The 19,224-nt window shown below is 39.6% G+C and overlaps 1 protein-coding gene across 3 annotated transcripts; it reads right to left on the bottom strand.

Annotated features, from left to right (window-relative positions):
- Nucleotides 1–207: 207 nt before the first annotated feature.
- LOC101856037 lies at nt 208–18,373 on the bottom strand. Of its 3 annotated transcripts, none has more exons than XM_035970972.1 (9): nt 18,083–18,373; nt 15,941–16,148; nt 13,794–13,920; nt 11,718–11,894; nt 10,529–10,662; nt 8,498–8,563; nt 7,381–7,525; nt 2,558–2,731; nt 208–573 (listed from the first exon to the last, which is right to left on the bottom strand). In XM_035970972.1, the coding sequence occupies exons 2-9, from the start codon at nt 15,943–15,945 to the stop codon at nt 328–330; spliced, it is 1,074 nt and encodes a 357-aa protein (XP_035826865.1). In that variant the 5' UTR covers nt 15,946–16,148; nt 18,083–18,373; the 3' UTR covers nt 208–327. The 3 variants fall into 3 exon arrangements, with proteins under 3 accessions (XP_035826865.1, XP_035826864.1, XP_005103012.2); XM_035970971.1 differs by having other exon boundaries at nt 15,897–16,148; XM_005102955.3 differs by having other exon boundaries at nt 15,897–16,148; nt 18,046–18,373.
- Between the last annotated feature and the right edge of the window lie 851 nt (nt 18,374–19,224).

Raw genomic sequence — 19,224 nt, forward strand, 5'->3', positions numbered from 1 at the left:
ACAGACAGAGAGAGAGAGAGAGACAGAGAGACAGAGAGACAGAGAGAGACAGAGACAGAGGGGGGAGAGAAAAAGAAAAAAAAAAACAGAGAGAGAGAAAGAGAGAGAAAAAAAACCCATAGAAAGAGAGAGAGAGAGAGAGCGAGAGAGAGGGAGACAGAGGGGGGAGGGAGAGAGAAAGAAAAAAAAAACAGAGAGAGAGAGAGAAATAAAACAGAGACAGAGAGAAAGAAAAAAAAATCAGAGAGAGACAGGGGTGATGGGAGGGGGGGACGTTGGAAGTTGGAACAGCTAAACACAACTGAAGGTGTTAGTCCCCACCAATCATCAGCTGGTCTTGTCACCATCACCATCTTCCCCCTCCAGTATATTGAAGTACATGAACGGCTGAGCACCGGGGAGAGATGGGTTCCCCTGGTACACCTCCACCCGGTTCCTCAAGGGCTCCACCATCGTTGTAAACACAGTCTCTGAGTGGTCAGTGGGTCGGTCTGACCGGAAGATAGGGTAGAGTTTGTCTCTTTCATCTCCCAGAAGTTTCAGCGCATCTTGACGAGTCGTCACAGGCGGGAACTGAACAGGGGAAAGAAAAGTCTGGATAATCTCTCTCTCTTGCCCTTTTTAACTCCCAGTGGAGCATAGGCCACCAACAACATTTGTAAGGAAAACAATGTAATTTATAAATTATATCTTATATTTGGCAACTTGGGAACACAAGTGTCACTTTACCCATAAAACTACGACAGCTACAGAGTTGAGAGTTGACAAGTACCTGCAAAAAGATAGGTCCCCATGACGGAGCCCGATTTTTTATCTATTCATTTCCTGAATTTAGAAAAATGTATTTTTGACCAAAAGTACCCATCCTTCTTTGACCTTTGTGATTATTCCACTGAGAAACGAAACAAATCAACGTAGCTGTCCTTCACAGCAGAAGTGCCGGAAGTGATATTTCGTGAGGCACATTTTGTTTTGAGAGTATAGATCTAGACCTTCTAATTTTTTGCATCTCTCAAGATTTATTGCCCCATTCCAGTTGAGTGTAAATATAGTAGTTAGTAGGCCAATGACTTTCAGTTGGTGTTAATGCACTGATCATTCCTTTCATCGAAGGGGGCCCCACCTAGTGTAATACAAATTGTAAAGCCCATAGAGCTTGCTGTTGAGCAGGAATCAACACAATAGAATGCTATTTATGTGAGACATCATAGTGACATCAGGTACTCGTCAAAATAATGAAATCAAAGAAATCAGCATTTTTGGGGCCGATGGGCAATTTGTTTCTAATTTTCTTATTCTTGGATCAACACCTTCAATGTCCATTTAAAAACACATTTTTGTTTTGATTTTATTGAAAAACATTGATTAAAGGCACAAAAACAGGTAAATTTTCCGATTCGAAGGACTCTCAGGCTATGGAAGTTACCAAACTTTAGCAGCTATTTTCTCACTAATTTTACCTCTGAAACCAGGCGACCCTGACCTTCTTCAATCGCAAATATTTTGACATCTATTCAACACAGATGGATATTTTTTTTCCCAAAAGGAAGGCTAATGAAAAGGCTTTAAGATGATACCAATATAAAAAGTGTCACAGCACAGTGGAATCAGGCACTCGTCAATTTTGGGGTACGTAGAGTTATTGCCGTCATCTTAAAGCTTGTTCATTTGACTATCTTTTAATGAAAAAAATATGCATCTATCTTCAATAGAAGTCGAGATATTTGTGATTGAAGGAGGAGGGGGTCACCTGCCTTCAGAGGTAAAATTTGCAAGAAAATGGCTGCCTAAGTTTGTTGATTTCCAAAGCTTGAGAGTCCTTGGAAACTTACATTTGCTGTGTGTTTAATCAACGTTTTTCAGTAAAATCCACACATAAATTTGTTTTTAAATGGAAATATAAAAGGGGTTAAGCCAAAAAACAAAAATTCGGACAAATTTTTCAAACTGGCGGGAAAATGACAATATCTTCAATTTCATTATTTTGACGAGCGCCTCATTCCACCCCATAGAGACACATATTATATTACATTATTAAAATAGCGTTTCATATCATCCGCGAGCTGATTAGATGTATTTAGCCAAAAATATTGAACATTTTGTAAATAGCAGTATCTGAATTTGTGGCATCAGATTCAGAAATATTTTGTAGAAATTGCTTTCTGGACTTAAAATAGTTGAACAAAAACACCACAAACACCAGAGTAAAGATTTTTCAGGAAAAGTATGATTGAGATTTCTATGTAATAAAACATTTCAATACATTATAATGAAAAATTGCTATATTACATATTTTCATCTGGACGAGATGCTCAATATACATAACAATAACATTTTTTATAAAAATAGTTATGGTAAAAAGATTTAGCACTAAAAATGGGTCCCGGCGTAGTGGGATTACTCCCCCCGGGAGAAAAAGAGTTAAGATGATACCAAAAGCTCCCTCCAGTTGCCTAAAAATGGACAAGTGCCCAATTCCACCGCGTGGTGACACATATATACTTTTCATTTGAACCCATTACCATTATTATTTTGTGAGTAGAAAGTTGTCACTGACCTTTTCTGCCACTTGGGTCCTGGTGATGGAGCTAGGGTTGGGTATGCCCGCACTCATGAGGTTCTTGAGATGTTTGATGCTGTTAAAGTGAAGATAATGGCAGGGTTTCTCAGGGTCACAGACCTCGGGAATCTCTTGAACGTGGACTTCTGACTCTTTTTCTCTTGGACCCACCTGCCAATGAATCAAAAGAACAGATACAGAATGATAAGTAATGACAGCAAAGATCGATTTTAGTTTTAGTTTCAGTAAGTGTTTTACGGCACTTGCAACGCAATAAGGAAATATAAGTGCCGAAGATTACATGTGTTACAAGAGAGTAACAAACACAAAAAAGAAGGGGGAGAGAAAAGGATGATAGATGTTAGAGGAAGGAAGAAGCAAACCACATAAGAGCATCCGTCATAAAGACACTATTCTAAAATCCTGTTTTTTTTCCAATCTTTATCTTTGTAAATAAGATACTGCCATAGCAAAATCAGACAAACACGCAAGTTGGTTAGAACGGAATATTGCTGCAGCTGTGCACAGCGCATAGGCCAGTTATACACACATAAAACCTCGCCAGTTGAGAAACTTGGTGAACTAGCGAAACAAAGAATGGGAGAGCCCATGTGTGGCAAGAATGAAGGCTGGGGCGAATGAGCGGGGAGGGTGTGGCATGCGTAGATAAGCAGAACGCATCGCGTGATAGGCCAGCCTAGTATAGATTATCTAAATTATCTAGGCCAATCATGCCTCTCACTTCTCCAATGCGGGAATGGAGAGGTCACAGTGCTGTGATGGATGGAGCGAATGTGTGACGTGCGCAAGCAGACGCAACGCACCACAGGGTGTGGTGGGGTGGGGGACAACACAGTGGGCGAGTAAGCCAAGAGCCCTTTCTTTCTGATCACAAGCGCCGAACTGTCAACATCACTAGCGCTAGAGAAAGAAACCTGATTCGATTTTTGATCAAGTAAGACCTACAGGTCACGATGAACAAAATTATCACCAGGGGAGACAACAAAAAGAAATAATAAACAGAACACAAAAACTCATAGATTGGGCCTACTTTATTATTTCCCTTGAATTTATTTCCGGATCCCTTTTAACGAGAATCCTGCTATAAACAGACATTTTGCACCAGTCCCCTTCCTCTCGTTGTAACAGCATACCTCCCTTGTTCAAGATAAAAAAAATGTGTAAAGGAAAAGATGATTTTGAGTAAGTTGAGACAAAAAAGTGTAATCACACACGCACAGGTAGATTTCTGGATACTCTGAATTAGACAGACAAATTTCACGTACTCATTAAGAAGGCCTGATCCAGATGTTGCTAGTTTTTCCGTCATTTGACGTAATTAATTAACATTTTACCAGCTAGTTTGCGGGTGGGAAAAATACGTAATTTTCCTCACATTTGCGTACTTCCGTAATTGGGACCGTTTTTGTGTAATAATTACGCAAAAAGCATAAAACTAGGGAGGTATATAACAGGACTCAGGATTCTACGGTAGAAACAAACAAATCACTCACTTCTATAGACCACATCAGACTAATAAATAAGCTTTAAGATAAAACCAATAACTCCATATGCCCAAAAATTTACGAGCGCCTGATTCCACAGCGTCTTAACACAATTACATTGTAGAAACCAACCAATCCCTCACCTCTATAGACCACATAAACTTGTGATTCTTGACATAACTTGAGTCTGCACTCACTACTCACTTAGCCCCTGGAGCCTCCACTCACCTCTATAGACCACATAGACTTGTGATTCTTGACATAACTTGAGTCTGCACTCACTACTCACTTAGCCCCTGGAGCCCCCACTCACCTCTATAGACCACATAGACTTGTGATTCTTGACATAACTTGAGTCTGAACTCACTGCTCACTTAGCCCCTGGAGCCCCCACTCACCCAATACCTCACCTCTATAGACCACATACACTTGTGATTCTTGACATAATTTGAGTCTGAACTCACTGCTCACTTAGCCCCTGGAGCCCCCACTCACCTCTATAGACCACATAGACTTGTGGTTCTTGACATCCACAATGTTCACGGTGAAGCTGTACGCCGAGCCAAACGGAGAGTTCCTGAGCAAAGACTTCGCTTCCTCCACCGTCCTGGCCCGGATCACTGACCGGTTGAGAAATGCCCTGTATACATATGGTAGGGAAAACTAAGTTTTGAAAACATTTATTTTTAATATTAAAAGTTTTTTTTAATGTATTTTTTACATTGAAAGTTTTCAAAAATTAATTTTTTACTTTAAAAGTAAAAAAAATAATTTTTGACATTAGAAGTTTAAAATTTTTTTTTTCAAATATATAAATCTTACTTCATAGGCTCAAATCTGCTCTAACGGTCACTCGCTACCCAAGAATTACAACAGATTCTTGGCAGCCATTTTCTCGCTAATTTTACCTCTGAAACCAGGCAACCCCCACCTTCTTCAATCTGAAACATCTCCACTTCTATTGAAGATAGATGGGTTATATTTTCAGCAAAAGAAGGACAATTCAACAAGCTAATGATGATACCAATAACTCCACATGTCCCAAAATTGCCGAAACGCCTGATTTTACAGCGTCATGACACACACATACATACATATATATAAATTATATATATCATGGTGGAATCAGGCGCTCGTCAATTTTTGTACATGTAGAGTTATTTGTATCATCTGAAAGCTGATTTATTCGCCTTGCTTTCAATGGATTAATCATTCATTTATCTTGAATAGAACTCAAGATAATCGCCATTGAAGGAGGTGAGATAACCTGGTTTCAGAGGTGAAATTAGCGAGAAAATGGCCGCCAAAGTTTGGTAACTCCAAGAGCTAAAGAGTCTTTGAAAACTGAAAAATGACACATTTTGTATCACATGAAAATGTGTTTTTACATCGGCATAAGAGAGGTTAAGCCAAAAAAAAGAAAGAAGAATTTGAACCAAATTTTCAAACTGGCGGAAAAATGCCTGTTTTTCCGATTTCATTATTTTGACGAGCGCCTGATTCCATCGCGTCATAACACATACATATATATATATATATATATATATATATGAAAGAGACGTTCAGTGTTATGACCAAATGGATAGGTAATCATGTGTAACTTATCCCATACCTGGGCGGTGCACTCTCAGCGACTATGTTGACGTACAACCCGTTCATACTGAACACCATGCCATGGCTGGAAGGAGAGAGAGAAAAATGGCGTGAACATATATTCTGATCAATCGGAACTCAATTGCACTTCTTGAAATCGAGACAGCAACCGGAAAAACAACAACACAAACAAGTATCACGAATGATCAGGGGTTTTTGTTTTTACTTTTCGTACTGTTTTTACTTCAGATATTCTATTGCAATTAACTCTTTATCTCTGGCAAGTCGTTCCCAGTGGCTCGTGGCCGGAACCACTGTGTCGGTGAGCCACTGACTGCGGCTCGGGTACATTCCTTTACGAAGACTTTGACATCAAATTACTTTCCGTCAATTGCCGAAAACATGTTTCTTTTAACGGAAGTTCATTCATTAGATTAAGTACTATCATAATAGGTTCACGAGTTTCAATTTAATGACCCATTTAGGAACAATTTCGTCATTTTTAGATTTAGCACCAAAAAAAGGGCCCCGGTGTAGTGTGTTTACCCACCTCGGAGATAAAGAGTTAAACATGACATGATGCTATTAATATAGAAAATCAGAAATATTCTCAGTTATAAACCATGGGCTGCAAAAATCTCAGCCAGAAAAACAACAATTTCTATGGCCGACAATCCTCCTAGAGGAAATGTAGTGGAGCTGGGTTGGGGTGGGGTGGGGGTCTAAGTAAATAGGCCTACTGTCCACTAACTAGAGACACAATCCCTACTATGATGGAACAGAATTATAATAAATAATAAATAGCATTTGTGTAGCTCATCTTCCCTCTTGACAGCAAGCTCTATGCACTTTACACTATATTATATATTATTACCACAGCAGACCAGAGAACACTCAGAAACATTCTTGGCTTCCTGGGAATCATACAGTGCAAGCAGTTGCTTCAGCACTCAAACACTATCAAACTGACCAGATCTTTCACTGGCTACAGCTGGGTACCCATAACAACAATTAATCCAGTGTATTTACAATTTACGTATAGTCAAACCTACTCCATCAGGCAGCAGTCCAAAACAATCAACTGTACGAACAACCACTTCCCCTTGCATTTTTTCTATTATATTTCTATAATGTAATGTAATACTGACAAAAGACACAATCCGTGCTATGATAGAGCAGAATAATAATAAGAAATAGCATTTGTTTAGTGCATAATCCCGCTCGACAGCAAGCTCTATGCGCTTTACACTATATCTGTTGCAGATCTGGCACTGGATGATGATGATTAGAATGATACTGTTCAAGACATCCACCTGTCTAAGACAGCCCCTTTCCTCCTCCATCATGACTCTCTAGGACATTTTCTTGTCATTTGGACTGTCCCCGAGGTTTTATGCACCCCGTATAATTCTGCAAAAATCTGATAATATTTTGCATAATTTCTGATAATTTTCCTTCATCATTCTTAGCTAAAATTAACAGAATCTCATAATTTCACATATTTGGGCTCAGTTTGCATAATTTCAGAATTTTTTTGTGTGCATTTAGACCACATAGACTTGTGATTCTTGACATAACTTGAGTCTGAACTCACTGCTCACTTAGCCCCTGGAGCCCCCACTCACCCAATACCTCACCTCTATAGACCACATACACTTGTGATTCTTGACATAATTTGAGTCTGAACTCACTGCTCACTTAGCCCCTGGAGCCCCCACTCACCTCTATAGACCACATAGACTTGTGGTTCTTGACATCCACAATGTTCACGGTGAAGCTGTACGCCGAGCCAAACGGAGAGTTCCTGAGCAAAGACTTCGCTTCCTCCACCGTCCTGGCCCGGATCACTGACCGGTTGAGAAATGCCCTGTATACATATGGTAGGGAAAACTAAGTTTTGAAAACATTTATTTTTAATATTAAAAGTTTTTTTTAATGTATTTTTTACATTGAAAGTTTTCAAAAATTAATTTTTTACTTTAAAAGTAAAAAAAATAATTTTTGACATTAGAAGTTTAAAATTTTTTTTTTCAAATATATAAATCTTACTTCATAGGCTCAAATCTGCTCTAACGGTCACTCGCTACCCAAGAATTACAACAGATTCTTGGCAGCCATTTTCTCGCTAATTTTACCTCTGAAACCAGGCAACCCCCACCTTCTTCAATCTGAAACATCTCCACTTCTATTGAAGATAGATGGGTTATATTTTCAGCAAAAGAAGGACAATTCAACAAGCTAATGATGATACCAATAACTCCACATGTCCCAAAATTGCCGAAACGCCTGATTTTACAGCGTCATGACACACACATACATACATATATATAAATTATATATATCATGGTGGAATCAGGCGCTCGTCAATTTTTGTACATGTAGAGTTATTTGTATCATCTGAAAGCTGATTTATTCGCCTTGCTTTCAATGGATTAATCATTCATTTATCTTGAATAGAACTCAAGATAATCGCCATTGAAGGAGGTGAGATAACCTGGTTTCAGAGGTGAAATTAGCGAGAAAATGGCCGCCAAAGTTTGGTAACTCCAAGAGCTAAAGAGTCTTTGAAAACTGAAAAATGACACATTTTGTATCACATGAAAATGTGTTTTTACATCGGCATAAGAGAGGTTAAGCCAAAAAAAAGAAAGAAGAATTTGAACCAAATTTTCAAACTGGCGGAAAAATGCCTGTTTTTCCGATTTCATTATTTTGACGAGCGCCTGATTCCATCGCGTCATAACACATACATATATATATATATATATATATATATATGAAAGAGACGTTCAGTGTTATGACCAAATGGATAGGTAATCATGTGTAACTTATCCCATACCTGGGCGGTGCACTCTCAGCGACTATGTTGACGTACAACCCGTTCATACTGAACACCATGCCATGGCTGGAAGGAGAGAGAGAAAAATGGCGTGAACATATATTCTGATCAATCGGAACTCAATTGCACTTCTTGAAATCGAGACAGCAACCGGAAAAACAACAACACAAACAAGTATCACGAATGATCAGGGGTTTTTGTTTTTACTTTTCGTACTGTTTTTACTTCAGATATTCTATTGCAATTAACTCTTTATCTCTGGCAAGTCGTTCCCAGTGGCTCGTGGCCGGAACCACTGTGTCGGTGAGCCACTGACTGCGGCTCGGGTACATTCCTTTACGAAGACTTTGACATCAAATTACTTTCCGTCAATTGCCGAAAACATGTTTCTTTAACGGAAGTTCATTCATTAGATTAAGTACTATCATAATAGGTTCACGAGTTTCAATTTAATGACCCATTTAGGAACAATTTCGTCATTTTTAGATTTAGCACCAAAAAAAGGGCCCCGGTGTAGTGTGTTTACCCACCTCGGAGATAAAGAGTTAAACATGACATGATGCTATTAATATAGAAAATCAGAAATATTCTCAGTTATAAACCATGGGCTGCAAAAATCTCAGCCAGAAAAACAACAATTTCTATGGCCGACAATCCTCCTAGAGGAAATGTAGTGGAGCTGGGTTGGGGTGGGGTGGGGGTCTAAGTAAATAGGCCTACTGTCCACTAACTAGAGACACAATCCCTACTATGATGGAACAGAATTATAATAAATAATAAATAGCATTTGTGTAGCTCATCTTCCCTCTTGACAGCAAGCTCTATGCACTTTACACTATATTATATATTATTACCACAGCAGACCAGAGAACACTCAGAAACATTCTTGGCTTCCTGGGAATCATACAGTGCAAGCAGTTGCTTCAGCACTCAAACACTATCAAACTGACCAGATCTTTCACTGGCTACAGCTGGGTACCCATAACAACAATTAATCCAGTGTATTTACGATTTACGTATAGTCAAACCTACTCCATCAGGCAGCAGTCCAAAACAATCAACTGTACGAACAACCACTTCCCCTTGCATTTTTTCTATTATATTTCTATAATGTAATGTAATACTGACAAAAGACACAATCCGTGCTATGATAGAGCAGAATAATAATAAGAAATAGCATTTGTTTAGTGCATAATCCCGCTCGACAGCAAGCTCTATGCGCTTTACACTATATCTGTTGCAGATCTGGCACTGGATGATGATGATTAGAATGATACTGTTCAAGACATCCACCTGTCTAAGACAGCCCCTTTCCTCCTCCATCATGACTCTCTAGGACATTTTCTTGTCATTTGGACCGTCCCCGAGGTTTTATGCACCCCGTATAATTCTGCAAAAATCTGATAATATTTTGCATAATTTCTGATAATTTTCCTTCATCATTCTTAGCTAAAATTAACAGAATCTCATAATTTCACATATTTGGGCTCAGTTTGCATAATTTCAGAATTTTTTTGTGTGCATTAAACCGCGGGGACAGAATTTGGAGTACTCAGCCCCACCTATTCGTACTTTCGAGCACAATAAAAAGCCAAAAAAGCTAGGCCAACAAAGCAACGTCTAACCAAACACAAGGGCAACAACCACAATAACAAGCATCAGTGGATTCAAATACTTTGTCAGCTCCCCCCCCCCCCCCAACCCCATCCTTTCTCCTCCTAACCTCATTCATTACCTCATTCCATGACCACCAACAACTCTGAAAAGAAAAATCCAAGAAACAAAAAACAAAAAACAAAAACCCCCAATTTTCTAGAAAAACTGAAACAAATACTAGATGTAACACAACTATTGCGCAAAACCTACCTATTGAAGTTTTTAGTTTAGTTTTAGTAGAGGTTTTACGGCACTCGCAACTGCATAAGGTCATATGAGCGCAAGAAGATTAGAGGTGTTACAAGAGAGTAACAAACAAAAAAGTTGATAGGAAAGAAGAAGCAAACCACACCAGAGCACCCGCCAAACACCCACCTATTGAAGTTAAAGGCAACTCCTGCGAGGAAGCCCGGGTAGCAGAAGGCGGTAAAGTTCTCCACTTCCTTCTTGTTCTCCACAATACATGCCTTGACAAAGTAGCCATACGGTTTTATCATTGGATCAGCATCCTGTGTGTATAAAAAGTAGAACAGTAATAAATATGTGAGGCAGTGTGGTGAAATCAGGCGCTCATCAAAATAATAAAAGTGAAGAAACTGGCATTTTTAAGCAGGTTTGGGAATTTTTATCGAATTCTTGTTTTTGGGCTCAACATCTTCTATGTCCATTAAAAAACACATTTCTGTGTGGATTGTACTGAAAAACATCAATTAAAGGCATACAAAATGAAAATTTTAAGTTTTTACAGACTCTCAAGCTGAGCAAATAACTAAACTTTGGTGGCCATTTTCTCTCTAATTTTATCTCTCAGACCAGGTGACCCCCATCTCCTTCAATCGTAAATACCTCGACTTGTATTCAAGATAAATGAACATTTTTTTCATCGAAAGCAAGACAAATGAAAAAGTTTTAAGATGATACCATTAACTCCACATGCCCAAAAACTGACAAGCGCCTGATTCCACTGTGTCTTGACACAAATATATAACAACCCCAAACCCTTCCGAAACTGGCCCAATTCAATTTTTTGGAAGCGCTTTGTTCGAGAGTGTCTGTCAGAGCAAACCCAGGCAATGTGTGGCACTGCTACAGCTACCCCAACATAAGGGAGGATGAGGATATAATACGATTTTTGTTTTAGTAGAGGTTTTACGGCGCTCGCAACTGCATAAGGCCATATGAGCGCCAAGGGTTGGATGTCAACAAAGAAGTCCTTACAGGGAATCAGACTTACTCTGCTCACCTCTCTAGCCTCAACACCACAAAGTCTGCTTCGACTATCAAGGCATCCCGGAAATAAAAGTTCACAAGTTCACAAGAGAGTGACAAACATACAAAAGCAAAAAGAGGAAAAATGACGATAGTAAGGATGAGGAAAGAAAAAGCAGCCGTTCCCCCTATGTTGTTCCGGTACAGTATCAGCAAGACATTGATAAATCAGCAAATTTACAATTCTACTGTGCATAAGAACATGTTAATATCCCGCCTTTGGGAATGGCTTAAAGACCTTGAGTAACACAAAGTCTACAGTATCTATATATTCTACCATCAGCCCCATACTCACTTCATTGTGCGCCATCAGCTTATACTTGGGGGTGTTGATGAAGACTTCGCTACATCCTGACGACAAAGAGTTCGGCTCTACCTCTTGCCCTGACAGGGCGTTAATAATTTCTTTGGACACATTCACCAGAAACAGGTCACTGAACTCCATACCGCAACCGTCAGCCATACCCTGCAACTGTGGACGGTGAGCAAGGAAATATAGCGAGGCATCTTTTCCCTCCCAAAGAAACATCACTGAAATGAACAACGACAACAATTGTTTTAGTTTTAGTAAGTGTTTTATGGCACTTGCAACACAATAAGGTCATATAAGTGCCGAAGATTAGAGGTGTTACAAGAGAGTAACAAACACAGAAAAGAATAAGGGGAGATAAAGACGATAGATGTTTGATAGGAAAGAAGAAGATAACCACACCAGAGCACCCGCCAACCACCCACAAACAACAACTGTTTCAATAACAGAGACAACAACGACGATGAGAAAAAACCCCACGATCAACAACAATAATGACAGCAACAGCAATTACAAATATGACAACAGCAGTAACGCAACAGAGAATATGATCTCATAATAACACTACCATCACCAATTATATCTTTTACGGTCCTGTACAGCGAACAAAAATTTCCCTATGAGATAATAAAGTATTATCTTATCTTATCTTAAATAATTATCAAAGTAATATCAATAATTAGTGTTTGCAATAACAATAACCACAAGATTATGACAATAAAAGCCAGAAAATAAATAATGAAAAAGCAATATCAGCAGCATTGGCTCAGTAACATTCACAAGGTTTACATGTCCAACCATATATTTGGCAACAGAAAGTATTTAACCTCTTTGTGTTTTGAAGTTTTACAAAACTGGTTCTCTGCCATTTTTTTACTGATTATAACGGGAAGTTTTAGAAGATGTAGATGTGGCCTTTTCTGTTTTGCATTCTTACGTAAGGGGAGATATTATGATTATGTTTAATTAAATCTCTCTTGAATGAACACTAATTTTCATTTTCTAGTTTTAGTTTTAGTAAGAGTTTTACGGAACTTGCAACACAATAAGGTCATGTAAGTGCTGAAGATTAGAGGTGTTACAAGAGGTGTTACACACACGCACACACACATGCACGCAGGCACACACACACGCACCAAGTCCCAATTGCAGGATGAGGTGATGTTGTTACGTCGGAAAGTGAGAACATCAGCAACGTGTTGGCTGAGATTTTTCTTAGTGAGAATATTGGCAATGTGTTGGCAGAGATTTTTCTCTCTAGATGGAAGACCCTTGAAGGAAGGTGGCACTTTGCGAGAGTGTGGGAGTGGGAACTGAGGTCTGGAACTTGAGTGTCTTTTTTGTTTTAGTAGAGGCTTTCCGGCGCTCGCAACTGCATAAGGTCATATGAGCCCCAGAAGATTCGAGGTTTTACAAGAGAGTAACAAACATAAAAAAGGAGGAGGAGAGATAAGGACGATAGGTGTTTGATAGGAAAGAAGACACAAACCACACCAGTGCACCCGCCAACCACCCACTTACAGTGTTTAACTTTTAACTAAAGTAAGTGCCGTGAAGACAGGAGATCAACAAGAGAGGAGGGATGCACTCACACTGAAATTACTGGTCAATTTCGGTGTTCCCATTGTGTTTGAATAGTCAAATAAAAACATTTTTTTGGTCAGACAACTTATAGCAATAATAAAGGTTGCTGTTAGAGGAAAAAGTAGCTGTAATAACCCTATCCGTACGTCGTGCATCACTTTCTCAAGAGGAAATTTGTTCGTACAACTGATCCGTACGCTTTGCATAACATCCTGACAAAATGATTTTTTGAGAAATACTGAAAGTATCAAAGAAATATTCGTACTAGAAGTATTCTAAGATTTATGTGAAGAATACAACTCTGTGGGTACAAAATGACCCCAGGCGTACGGATAGGGTTAAAAGGGGTTACTTATAATGGAACAAATACTGTTACATAAACTTAGGCTGCTGTCAAGAGGAAAATGCTTTTATCTGGGTTGCTATTAAGTGGGCAAAATGGGTTAGTGCATAAAAAAAAAAAGTGACTATACTTACTTCTCGTATAAAACAAGGGAAATTTTCCTTGCAAACTTTAAGGGCCTTTCCAACGTACTGACGACCCCGTTCTGTTTCCCCGAAAGGTTTTACCAGCGTCTTCATTTCTACGGACTCTTGCCAGAACCTGGGAACAAAATCCATTTGATAACATCATTTTATATTTTCATGTTGAGATTCAAACCTTTCTAAGCAACACTGATAATTTACATACTGAGAATATATATGAGCTATTTTAGTTATAGTAAGAGTTTTACGGCACTTGCAACACAAAAAGGCCATATAAGTGCCGAAGATTAGAGGGTGTTACAAGAGAGTAACAAACACAAAAAAGAAGGAGGAGAGATAAGGATGATAGATGTATGATAGGAAAGAAGAAGCAAACCACACCAGAGCACCCGCCAACAACCCACTTATATATATATATGAACTATGGTGAATCACGGATGTGATAAAATAGATGAAACTTCACACAATAAGTAGCAGAAAGAGAGAGAGAGAGAGAGAGAGAGAGAGAGAGAGAGAGAGAGAGAGAGAGACAGAGAGACAGAGAGACAGAGAGACAGAGAGAGGGCGAGAGAGAGGGCGAGAGAGAGAGAGAGAGAGAGAGAGAGAGAGAGAGAGAGAGAGAAGCTTTGGATGAGGAAAAAAAGACAGTGAACAAACATAGAGACAAAAGGAGAAGACAGACAGAAAATGAAGATCACTACAACAAAAAAAGATAAAAAATAATTACATGCTTGACCTAGTGTTATCATTTTTAGTCATTTTAGCCCACGAAAATCTGTCGAATTTTGAAACTTTACAAAAGGGGAACCTTATTTCCAATCTCAGAAGGATGGTTTGACCACTCAGAATGAGGCTCAAGGGATAGATTTTAACTATTAACTTGAGGGTGTTCCATGAAATTACTCAAGTTAAGAACAACATTTTAAAAAATAACAAAAGATAACAAAAGATGAAATTGATAAACCATAGCTGTCCATTATAAAGATAATCTGAACACCTCCCCAGCCCCCCATAACCCGGAATGTTCCTCCAGTTTTCTTTCCCACTTACTTCCCATGTTTTGCAGGACGCCACAAGGTCTAAGCCTATTGAAAACCCACTGTGGCTATATATAGGAACGATAGGCTATAACGAGTCGGGAAATAAAAGGGAAGGGGGAGAGTCAGCCAAAAGGTATGAGAGCTTTTGCCAAAAGGTGGGGGTGTTTGCTTAAGGACTTTTTAAATCAACCACTACTCATGGTAAAATAAGTTTTCTTCTGAAAACTTTATGTATATGGCAAGGAAATAAGTTGGTCAAGCTGCATGAGCAAGTAGATTGATGTGTGCATCTTATATTCCAATACATAAAATAAACAGGGGGGGGGGTTGTTCTGAAATCCTTTTATGTTAACGAGAACCAAGCACTTCATGTGAAACAGAATCTACAGAACATTTGTATGGGCATAGCAACAGCTTAACACAGCTTTCAACAACTGTTGTAAAAGTGAGCAATACTTACAATCTAACGTCAACAAATGTGCTAAGAAATACTTTTTCTAAACAACTGAAGATTTTTAAAAAAGCATTTTATAAGAATTGGAGCCACCAGGATCATATGTAAAAAAATTACCAAATGGGCGAAAGATACGCTCTATGCTCAAAATGAATGATTTTGGTAAAAGTCTACTCTAAGAGCCCTCCATTCAAAATTTCCTTGGTCCAGTCTAGTACATGCACATTCAGGGTCTCCACTTGACTCTCAGTTGAGTCACGTACATCTATGTTCACTGCAACATCCTGCGTGAAAGACGCTTTAACTCTATCCTATCCGTACGCCCTGGGGTCATTTTGTACCCCCGGGGTTGTATTCTTCACATTTTAGAATACTTCTAGTACGAAGATCTCTTTGAAACTTTCAGTATCTCTCAAAAAATCATTTTGACAGACTGGCAAAGCGTACGGATCGGATTAATAAGCAAACTTCATATTTGGAAAGTGGTGGCACAGATCAGTTCCCCACGACATACGGATAGGGTTAACTTATTATTTAAGAATATATAGGAAGTCAAAATTTACTTTTATAAAATATATATTATATTAATAATCTGAATACCTCTTGATACGATCAGCGAAAGTGAAGCCAATATTGTAGCCCACCTCATAGTAGGAGCCGCGTGTGTGTAGGACAGGGATGGCTGGGTACATGGGTTCTCGCGGCGACGCCATGTCGATGTGTGCGACGTGAGAGCGAAGTCTTCTGTGAGTGATGTTCACTGAGACCAGCCGTCGTGGCCAGACACCGGGTGCAAGTCTCAACAGTGCAGTCAATGCGTCTAGAGGGGCCACCTTCTTTTGAACGATAGATCTGTCAAGGAATGATATATAATACTAGACAGTTAACTTAAAGGGAGTATAGAAATTGGTCGCTTTGAAGGACAAGCGAGCCAACCCAGATTTCAGGGGTTTCCAGAAATCTTGACCTACACCAAAAGTGGGCATTGCCCTACCTAAAGGAGAAGTTTGGTTTCATTGGTGTGTAGATTTGTTTGGTTATAGAGAAAACTTTCCTTGTCTTTTAAAGAAACTGAAAAGGGGCAAAAACTTTACCTTCGATGTTCTCAAAACAGCATTTTTCGGTCTGGTCCCCCCCTGTGCTGCTTAAAAGGGACCAATTAATTTCAATATAATAATGTGAAGGATACACCCAAGTCCTGAAAGCATTGATCTGAATAAAGTCAACACAGGCACATCAAATTTCTTTGATTTCACTTTTTTTGGGACATGTTTCAGAGGTAGAACAGAGAAACTTTTAGCTCTATTTTTACGGTACAGTATCATATGTTGCCTCGGACTTGGACATCCAGTCTGCACCATAATATCACCTTTGATTTTGAAAATATGTGAGGCATCGAGGTGAAATCAGGCGCTCATCAAAATAATGAAATCTGATAAATCGGCATTTTTCGGCCAGTTTGGACATGATTATTTTTGGCTCAACACCTTGTATGTCCGGGGGCATTCCAAAACCCTATTCATGTGTGAATTTTATGGAAAAACGTTCCCTAAAGTCACAAAAAAATTTTATTTCCAGTTTCCAGGACTCATAAGCTATAGAAATCACAAAATTTTGGCGTTTGGTGCACGTACCGTGTCATGATAAGTGCCAGCCCTCTGCGGAACTCCGCCCCACTGCTGCCCAGTTTGTCACAGGCCCAGTTTGTCACAGGCCCAGTTTCACAATTTCATTTTAAAGTATTTTTGAGCATTGATAACAGTCATAATTACAGCACTTTAACACTGTTGTAGTTTGGTAACTTAAGTTTTTCCAATTGGTGGTGTAGATAGTCCCTCTAAAAATGTCAATTCAGCTTTTTTTTCCCCCTTATTTTTCCTTTTCGTATCAAAATCAAAGCAAATTAACTGTAAAATTTCAACAAATGAATGTTCTTTCGTTAAAAACAATTGAAAAATTAAATTATAAATTCATACAAAAGGAAGTTCATACAATCAATCATTCATTTTTACTCTTTTTGAGAGTGTCAGAGATATATATGTCGAGGCCTGTGACAAACTGGCATGCTTCCCTTAGAAATAAACAACTCCACCAGATAGCTCGAACTAGGCCTATGTCACACGACTTACACTAGGTCTAGAATCTAGACCTACTAGAATTCTAGATCTAAGGTTATAATGGCCTCCCTACTAGATCTCTAAATCTATTAGATCTTAGAATGAGCGGTAAAATTGAAGATTAGCAACCACCTGCCGGGAATTAGAGAAAAAGATTCAGACCACAGAGATGAGATGTTAGGTACCGCAGACTCCTTGACATCTCGTACAAAGACCACGTTTCAAATGCTGAAGTACGAAAGAGAATCACCAACGCAGTGGGACAATATGAAGATCTAGATTCTAGATCTACTGACCACAGTGAAGAGACGAAAACTAAAATGGTATGGGCATGTCACAAAATCCACAGGACTTGCCAAAACAATCCTGCAAGGAACCGTACAATGAAAGAGGAAGAGAGGAAGGCAGAGAAGGAGAAGGGAGGACAACATTACAGAGTGGACAGGAAAGACGATGGGTGACAATCTGAGGAGAGCAGAAGACAAAAATAGATGGCGAGAGCTGTTTTTCCAATGCAGTGGTGCCCCAACGGTTGCCCCAACCATGGGATAGAAGAAGAAGCCGGGAACACTTTTTTTGGCACTAAAAACGGTCGCAAACTACTAACTAGGCCTACCTAAATGAGCACTTACCTCTGCGACAACGTACAGGCCCTATCTATAGACCTACCTCTAAAAAGCAAGATCATAGGCCTAGCCTACAGAGTACCAGTCGACATCACATTACAAATTACAAATCTTCATGTTGACCAAGACAAGAGGGAGAGAGAACAGAGCCAAGCAAGCAGCGTATCGGCAATCGGCAACGACAAAAACCGAACGCCGAACACGTCTTGCACTCCTGTACCCAGTGGGGGAAAAACTACACGGTCCACACTACACACTAGCCTACACAGCATAGAATCTAGAACTGTACTGTCGGTCTGTCAGTGGGTCACATCTCTCTCTCTCTCTCTCTCTCTCTCTCTCTCTCTCCTCTCTCTCTCTCTCCCAACATAGCCAACAGAGAGGCATCAGGCAATTAATTTAAGGAAGTGAACGCGACTTTGCACTTTGCACTTTGCACTGCAGGTGAGAGCAGGCAAGTCAAGCACTCAGCGTTTGCACGTGCTTTACAGCGAGTCGAGATGTAAATGATGTGAACATGCAGTATGAAGCTTCAGGCCTAGAAAAGCGAAAATGTTAACACGCACACACACACAGCCTACACACACAAGCACACACACACACACACACACACACACACACACACACACACACACACACACAACAATACACACTCAATCCCCCCTCCGTACACCCCACCCAAGGAGCTTAGAACTAACTTTTAATCTCCTTGACCCCACCCCTTCAAAATCCCCACCGACAAACAAGATCACGCAAAAGCGACAGCAGATAGCGTAAAACGGGTAGCCTATAGGCCGATTGTATTTTTGAATCGTTTATTTAAATCGTTTCGCATGAGCAGTTTGCACCAGATCTAGATTTCTAATTGTCCACAAGGGTTTTCAATCTTTTCAAAGGGACAGCCTAGGCCTACATTCACTGCGGTAGCTGGTGGGACGATGCATGTCTGTGCGTCTATGAGTGTCTGCGTGTCTATGAGTGTGTTCGTTGGGACGATGCATGCCTGTGCGTCTATGGGTGTGTCTGTGTGTCTATGTCATGAGTGTGTTCGTAGCCTGTTGGACGATGCATGTCTGTGTGTCTATGAGTGTGTTCGTTGGGACGATGTATGCCTGTGTGTCTATGGGTGTGTCTGTGTGTCTATGAGTGTGTTCGTAGCCTGTTGGACGATGCATGTCTGTGTGT

The sequence above is a fragment of the Aplysia californica genome, unplaced genomic scaffold (genome assembly GCF_000002075.1).
Source record: "Aplysia californica isolate F4 #8 unplaced genomic scaffold, AplCal3.0 scaffold00351, whole genome shotgun sequence".
NCBI lineage: Eukaryota > Metazoa > Mollusca > Gastropoda > Aplysiida > Aplysiidae > Aplysia > Aplysia californica.

Coding starts and splice junctions, on each gene's coding strand:
- LOC101856037 (XM_005102955.3), bottom strand. CDS start 18,101: ATGATCTTGCTTTTTAGAGGTAGGTCTATAGATAGGGCCTGTACGTTG. Junction 11,895..13,793: donor TCCCTTGTTTTATACGAGAA/GTAAGTATAGTC, acceptor CACCGTCCACAG/TTGCAGGGTATGGCTGACGG. Junction 10,663..11,717: donor AGCTGATGGCGCACAATGAA/GTGAGTATGGGG, acceptor TTATACACACAG/GATGCTGATCCAATGATAAA.